This window comes from Chiloscyllium plagiosum, unplaced genomic scaffold (genome assembly GCF_004010195.1).
Source record: "Chiloscyllium plagiosum isolate BGI_BamShark_2017 unplaced genomic scaffold, ASM401019v2 scaf_5190, whole genome shotgun sequence".
NCBI classification, from domain to species: Eukaryota; Metazoa; Chordata; class Chondrichthyes; order Orectolobiformes; family Hemiscylliidae; genus Chiloscyllium; species Chiloscyllium plagiosum.
In genome coordinates this window covers 503-8,368 of record NW_025213038.1, presented here as the reverse complement: position 1 = coordinate 8,368, position 7,866 = coordinate 503, and the positions used below count along the sequence as shown (strand labels likewise).

The 7,866-nt window shown below is 56.7% G+C and overlaps 1 protein-coding gene across 4 annotated transcripts in view; it reads right to left on the bottom strand.

The window, feature by feature from the left end:
* LOC122547525 (polyribonucleotide 5'-hydroxyl-kinase Clp1) overlaps positions 1-7,372 on the bottom strand; it is a 17,296-nt gene extending 9,924 nt beyond the window's left edge. The window contains exons 1-2 of one of the 4 annotated variants that reach the window (XM_043686137.1): positions 7,163-7,372; positions 5,132-5,767 (exon numbers count right to left, since the gene is read on the bottom strand). In XM_043686137.1, coding sequence (XP_043542072.1) covers positions 5,132-5,734 — 603 coding nt within the window. In that variant the 5' untranslated portion in view covers positions 5,735-5,767; positions 7,163-7,372. Of the gene's footprint in view, positions 1-5,131; positions 5,768-5,887; positions 5,911-6,151; positions 6,163-7,108; positions 7,136-7,162 lie in introns of those variants that run through there. The other 3 variants (XM_043686139.1, XM_043686141.1, XM_043686140.1) reach the window with 3 other exon arrangements.
* Between the last annotated feature and the right edge of the window lie 494 nt (positions 7,373-7,866).

Genomic DNA, 7,866 nt, shown 5'->3' with positions numbered 1-7,866 from the left:
GAGAGTGTGAGAGAGAGTGTGAGAGAGAGTGTGAGAGAGAGTGTGAGAGAGAGTGTGAGAGAGAGTGTGAGAGAGAGTGAGAGAGTGAGAGAGAGTGTGAGAGAGAGAAAGCATGTATGAGAGCAGGGCAGGCAGAGAAAGACACAATGGGGAGAGTGCAATAGAGTGAGCAGAAAAATGCAAAACAATGAAAAAAGCACTAACGTACAAAACAGCAAGCACTGAATAGCGGGAGGAAGATTGATAGTGAGCACACAGAGACAGAGTGAGATGGAGAGTGAGATCAAGAGCGGAAGCAAAATCAAAAGTGATAATTAAAATGCTACACTCAGATCGAGTGTAACTGCAGGATGGAGAGGAATAATGTGAGAGTGGGATCGAGAGTCTCAGCGGGATTCAAGAGGGATAATACGGGAGTGCTAGAATGGGATCGAGAGTGACAACGGGATTCAAGAGGGATAATACAGGAGTGCTAGAGTGGGATCGAGAGTGACAGCGGGATGGAGAGGGATAATACGAGAGTGCTAGAGTGGTATCGAGAGTGACAGCAGGATCGAGAGGGATAATACGAGAGTGCTAGAGTGGGATAGAGAGGGATAATACGAGAGTGCTAGAGTGGGATCGAGAGTGATAATACGAGAGTGCTAGACTGGGATCGAGAGAGACAACGGGATTCAAGAGGCATAATACAAGAGTGCTAGATTGGAATCGGTAGTGACAGCGGGATCGAGAGGGATAATACAAGAGTACTAGAGTGGGATCGAGAGAGACAACGGGATTCAAGAGGCATAATATGGGAACGCTAGAGTGGCATCGAGAGTGACAGCACAATCGAGAAGGATAATACGAGAGTGCTAGAGTGGGATCGAGAGTGACAGCGGGATCGAGAGATAGTACGAGAGTGCTAGAGTGGGATCGGGAGTGACAGGACGATCGAGAGGGATAATACGAGAGTGATAGAGTGGGATTGAGAGTGACAGCGGGATCAAGAGTGATAATACGAGAAGGCTAGAGTGGGATCAAGAGTGACAGCACGATCGAGAGGGATAATACAAGAGTGCTACAGTGGGATCGAGAGTCACAGCAGATCGAGAGGGGTAATACGAGAGTGCTAGAGTGGGATCGAGAGGGATAATACAAGAGTGCTAGAGTGGGATCGGGAGTGACAGCGGGATCAAGAGGGATAACACGAAAGTGCTAGACTGGGATCGAGAGTGACAGCACGATCGAGAGGCATAAGATGAGTGTGCTAGAGTGGGATCGAGAGTGATAATACGAAAGTGCTAGAGTAGGATCGAGAGTGACAGCGGGATCGAGAGGGATAATACGAGAGTGCTAGAGTGGGATGAGAGTGACAGCAGGATCAAGGAGGATAATATGAGAGTGCTAGAGTGGGATCGAGAGTGATAATACGAGAGTGCTAGAGTGTGATCGGGAGTGATAATACGAAAGTGCTAGAGTAGGATCGAGAGTGACAGCAGGATCGAGAGGGATATTGCAGGAGTGCTAGAGTGGGATCGGAAGTGACAGCGGGATCAAGAGGGATAATACGAGAGTGCTAGAGTGGGATCGAGAGCGACAGCGGGATCGAGAGGGATAATATGAGTGTGCTAGAGTGGGATCAAGAGTGATAATACGAGAGTGCTAGAGTGGGATCGCGAGTGATAATATGAGTGTGCTAGAGTGGGATCGAGAGTGACAGCAGGATCGAGAGATAATACGAGAGTCCTCGAGTGGGATCGAGAATGACAGTAGGATCGAGAGGGACAGCAGGATCGAGAGGGATCATACGAGAGTGCTAGAGTGGGATCGAGAGTGACAGCAGGATCGAGGGGGACAATATGGGATTGCTAGAGTGGGATCAAGAGGGATAATAAGAGAGTGCGACAGTGGGATCGAGAGTGACCGCGGGATCGAGAAGGATAATACGACAGTGCTAGAGTGAGATCGAGAATGATAATATGAGAGTGCTAGAGTGGGATCGAGAGCGACAGCGGGATCGAAAGGGATAATACGAGAGTGCTAGAGTGGGATCGAGAGTGACAGCAGGATGGAGAGGGATAACACGGGAGTGCTAGAGTGGGATTGAGAGGGATAATACAGGAATGCTAGAGTGGGATCAGGAGGGATAATACGGGAGTGCTAGAGTGGGATCGAGAGTGACAGCAGGATCAAGAGGGATAATACGGGAGTGCTAGAGTGGGATCGAGAGTGACAGCAGGATGGAGAGGGATAATACGAGAGTGCTCGAGTGGGATCGAGAGTGACAACGGGATTCAAGATGGATAACACGGGAATGCTAGAGTGGGATCGAGAGTGACAACGGGATTCAAGATGGATAATACGGGAATGCTAGAGTGGGATCGGGAGTGACAGCAGGATCGAGAGGGATAATACGACAGTGCTAGAGTGGGATAGAGAGGGATAATAAGGGAGTGCTAGGGTGGGATCGAGAGTGACAGCAGGATCGAGAGGGACAGCAGGATCGAGAGGGATAATACGAGAGTGCTAGAGTGGGATCGAGAGGGTTAATACGAGAGTGTTAGAGTGGGATCGAGAGTGATAATACGAGAGAGTGTTAGAGTGGAATCGAGAGGGATAATACGAGAGTGCTAGACTGGGATCGAGAGTGACAGTGGGATCGAGAGGGATAATACGGGAGTGCTAGAGTGGGATCGAGAGTGACAACGGGATTCAAGAGGGATAATATGGGAGTGCTAGATTGGGATCGAGAGTGACAACGGGGTTCAAGATGGATAATACGGGAATGCTAGAGTGGGATCGGGAGTGACAGCAGGATCGAGAGGGATAATACGACAATGCTAGAGTGGGATAATAAGGGAGTGCTAGGGTGGGATCGAGAGTGACAGCAGGATGGAGAGGGATAACAGGGGAGCACTAGATTGGTATCGAGAGTGACAGCACGATCGAGAGGGATAATACGAGTGTGCTAGAGTGGGATGAGAGTGACAGCAGGATCGAGAGGGATAATACGAGAGTGCTAGAGTGGGATCGAGAGGGTTAATACGAGAGTGCTAGAGTGGGATCGAGAGTGACAGCGGAATCGAGAGTGATAATATGAGAGTGCTAGAATGGGATCGAGAGTGACCGCTGGATCGAGAGGAAGAATACGGGAGTGCTAGAGTGGGATCGAGAGGGATAATACGGGAGTGCTAGAGTGGGATCGAGAGTGACCGCTGGATCGAGGGGGAGAATACGGGAGTTCTTGAGTGTGATCGAGAGCGACAGCGGGATCATGAACGATTATAGGAGTTCCAGAATGGAACAGAGAGAGAGAGAGAGAGAGAGAGAGATTGATTGGAATCCAGAGCAAAATTGATATAAAGAGGAATTGAGAATGAGAGTGAGCATCAGTGAGTGCGAGGCAGATTGAGATAGAGGGCGAGAGCGGAATTAAGAGTGAGCATAAAAGTGCAAGTGAGAACAGAATTGGCAGCAAGATGAACAGCAGGATCCAGTCCGGATCAGGAGTGAGAGTGGGATTCAGAGTGGCTCCGAGAGTGAACGTAGGAGGGTTACAGTGACAGCACGCACAAGGGAGTGAAAGATCTGACTCTAATCTTCACACTGTGCTCCCCCCACCCCAATTCGAGAGTCTCACCACCAGTGGAAATAGTTTGGCTCCACTGACCCGATCTGACCCCCTGACTATCTCCCTTGAACCTTCTAACGTCCAGGCAACAGAATCCTGGCTCCTGGGATCGCACTTTGTTGCCTAACCCTTGGCAGAGTTGGTCACGTTCTGGCCCATTTACGCTGCTCTCCCCCTGCCCGGCTGGTATTGCCCTCTTGAAAGGCGTGGCACCCACAGCTGCTCATGGTCACGCCGGGCCTGGTCCGACTAGGGCCGCCTGAAGTACGATGCCCAGCCTCTTGTATGAGAGAGTTATGAGATTATCAGTGATGGACGGGAAGGCGAATGATCAGATCACCCCACAGCCCAACCGAAAGCAGAGCAGGCTGGATGGATGGACCAAATGGCCTGCTCCAAAACCATGTGTGTGCGTGCCCTCCATGTTGCTTCCTCCATCATGTGATGCCCACCCAGCTTCCCCCTTTTAGACCCTCTTCACCCCATTTATTCCCTGCGGTAGCGAATCCCACAACCCCCTGGACAGTTTCTCCCGAATTTCCAGTTGGATTGATCCGTGACTGTCCCATTATTAATGGGCAGCCGTTCATTCCAATTTCTTGCCCTCTCACCTCACTGTCCCCATCACGGACAGGCACAAGGCGCTTTCTGAGCAACTCTCGCCAAGTCAAGCAAATCCTATTAGTGGGGGAATTTATCAGGCCTTAACGTGCGAGAACAATTGGGCTGTTTTGAAATGGGAACGGCCGAAGGAAATTCACAGATCACACAGTGCACCTAATCAGACATTTCAGGTATTTATGCTAATCCTCCTTTCGAATGTCTGTCTGGTGAAATTGTTTCTGATACCCGTTTCAAGCAGCATGAGCCAGGCCACAGCAATTCGTGGCATCATAAAAGGTATTTCTCGTCGGCCCGCCCCCTCCAATTCCTTCACTGCTTTCCTTCGATCTGTGGCCCTTTGGTTCAACAGCCTCAGGGCACACGAAACAGTTTCCCGAGAGACTCCTTCCTGATTGTAAACATGTTGTTTCAATCTCTGCTGTAACAGCGCCCCAAGCTTTTCCGTTAGCTCAGATGTTGATAATCCATCACGGCCACATAGTGTTCAGGGATGTGTGGGTTAGCATGGCCAATCCACCCTAACCTACACATCCCTGAACACTGTGGGACAATTTAGCATGGCCAATCCCACCCTAACCTACACATCCCTGAACACTATGGGACAATTTAGCATGGCCAACCCACCCTAACCTACACATCTTTGGACTGTGGGTGGTAACCGGAGCACCCGGAGGAAACCCACGCAGACCCGGGGAGAATGTGCAAACTCCACACAGACAGTCCCCCCCCCCGAGGCTGGGATCGAACCCGGGTCCGTGTCGCCGTGAGGCAGCGGCGCTCACCCTAGCCACGTGCGTTTGCCCTGACGGGAGGGGGAGGGGGACAGGAACACTCCCCTTACCCCCACCCCCCCCACCCCCGGCTTCCTGTCTGCACTCTCAGCACCCGCCTCACCTTGTTGTAGAGCTTGATGTTGGTCCCCGGGGTGGTGGAGCCGAAGTGGTAGACCAGCGGGGCCTGGACGGAGAACCCTTCCTCCACGTCGGCCGGCCTCTCGATGTACAGCGCCCCCATGGTGCCGGGGATGGACACCGAGCCCTGGCCCACGTCCAGGTCCACGAAGGTGGGCCGCCGGCCCAGCCGCACGCCGTAGTTGAGCAGCAGGCGGCAGACGGTGGTCTTGCCCACGTCGGTGGGGCCCACCACCATGACGCGGGGCCCCCGCTCGTCCTCCGCCTCGGCCTGCTGCCGCATCTGCTCCAGGGCGGCGTGGCAGTTCAGGTACAGCAGCATGGGGGTGTCGCGCGAGACGTACGCCACCTCAGTGCGGCCCCGCAGCTGCACCGAGCAGCCGTGCCAGGTGAACACCGCCACCTTGGAGCCCCCGTCGAAGGTGAACCGCTTGTTGCGGGTCAGCTCGGTGGCGAAGATCTCGGCCATGCCGGACAGCAGCTCCAGCTGCACCGTCTCGTTGGCCTCCACCTCGAACCGCAGCTCCGTCTCCTTCTCCAGGTCAAACTTCGTCACCGGCTGGTCGTCCTTCGGCTCCTCCGCCATGCTCCTTCAGCCGAGGCCAGCGACGGAACCAGTCTGCAGACGGAGGGGACAATTTGACATGGCACACACCGCTCCCTCGGCGCTGACCCCCCGACAGTGCGGCCCTCCCTCGGCGCTGACCCTCCGACAGTGCGGCCCTCCCTCGGCGCTGACCCTCCGACAGTGCGGCCCTCCCTCGGCGCTGACCCTCCGACAGTGCGGCCCTCCCTCAGCACTGACCCTCCGACAGTGCGGCCCTCCCTCAGCACTGACCCTCCGACAGTGCGGCCCTCCCTCAGCACTGACCCTCCGACAGTGCGGCCCTCCCTCAGCACTGACCCTCCGACAGTGCGGCCCTCCCTCAGCACTGACCCTCCGACAGTGCGGCCCTCCCTCAGCACTGACCCTCCGACAGTGCGGCCCTCCCTCAGCACTGACCCTCCGACAGTGCGGCCCTCCCTCAGCACTGACCCTCCGACAGTGCGGCCCTCCCTCAGCACTGACCCTCCGACAGTGCGGCCCTCCCTCGGCACTGACCCTCCGACAGTGCGGCCCTCCCTCGGCACTGACCCTCCGACAGTGCGGCCCTCCCTCGGCACTGACCCTCCGACAGTGCGGCCCTCCCTCGGCACTGACCCTCCGACAGTGCGGCCCTCCCTCGGCACTGACCCTCCGACAGTGCGGCCCTCCCTCGGCACTGACCCTCCGACAGTGCGGCCCTCCCTCGGCACTGACCCTCCGACAGTGCGGCCCTCCCTCGGCACTGACCCTCCGACAGTGCGGCCCTCCCTCGGCACTGACCCTCCGACAGTGCGGCCCTCCCTCGGCACTGACCCTCCGACAGTGCGGCCCTCCCTCGGCACTGACCCTCCGACAGTGCGGCCCTCCCTCGGCACTGACCCTCCGACAGTGCGGCCCTCCCTCGGCACTGACCCTCCGACAGTGCGGCCCTCCCTCGGCACTGACCCTCCGACAGTGCGGCCCTCCCTCGGCACTGACCCTCCGACAGTGCGGCCCTCCCTCGGCACTGACCCTCCGACAGTGCGGCCCTCCCTCGGCACTGACCCTCCGACAGTGCGGCCCTCCCTCGGCACTGACCCTCCGACAGTGCGGCCCTCCCTCGGCACTGACCCTCCGACAGTGCGGCCCTCCCTCGGCACTGACCCTCCGACAGTGCGGCCCTCCCTCGGCACTGACCCTCCGACAGTGCGGCCCTCCCTCGGCACTGACCCTCCGACAGTGCGGCCCTCCCTCGGCACTGACCCTCCGACAGTGCGGCCCTCCCTCGGCACTGACCCTCCGACAGTGCGGCCCTCCCTCGGCACTGACCCTCCGACAGTGCGGCCCTCCCTCGGCACTGACCCTCCGACAGTGCGGCCCTCCCTCGGCACTGACCCTCCGACAGTGCGGCCCTCCCTCGGCACTGACCCTCCGACACCTGAAACTTGCCTTAACAACCGTTTCCAGGGGGCTCTGACCCCTGACCCCCGCTGACCCCTGACCCCCCCGGGCCCGCGGCCTTCTCTCTCCGTTTTATTCCGGTGGCGGCAGCTCGGACCGAGCTGGGCCTGCGGGGGCGAGGCCGGCGAACCTCGGCCTTTTACACTTTTTTTTCATGAGATTTTTTAAAAACGAAAAAACATTCTTGTTGTTGTAGGAACCGACCTCCGCAGTCACGTGACACCTCCACCCACGTGACGTCCCGCTTTCGTCCAATGGGGTCGCGGCGTCGCTCACACGTGACGCCTCTTACCAACCCCTCCCGGCCGACACCGCACGTCAGTCGTCGCACGCATGCGCGCGGCCGCACAGCACCCTGGGAGATGTAGTTCCTTCCGCCCTCCTCTGGCAGTGGGAATGCTGGGAGTCTGGGTAGAGGCCATTCAGCCCATAGCGCCCCTGGCAGCTCCCTCTGCAGTTCCACTTGGAGGCATAGAGAGGTGTACAGCATGGGAAACAGGCCATTGGGTCCAACTCGTCAGCGTCAGCCAGATATTGTAAATTCATCTGGTCCCATTTGCCAGCACTTGGCCCATATCTATTCCCATTCACATACCCATCCAGATGTGCAAAGTTTAAAACCACACAACACCAGGTTATAGTCCAACAGATTTATATGGTAGCACTAGCTTTCGGAGCGACGCTCCTTCATC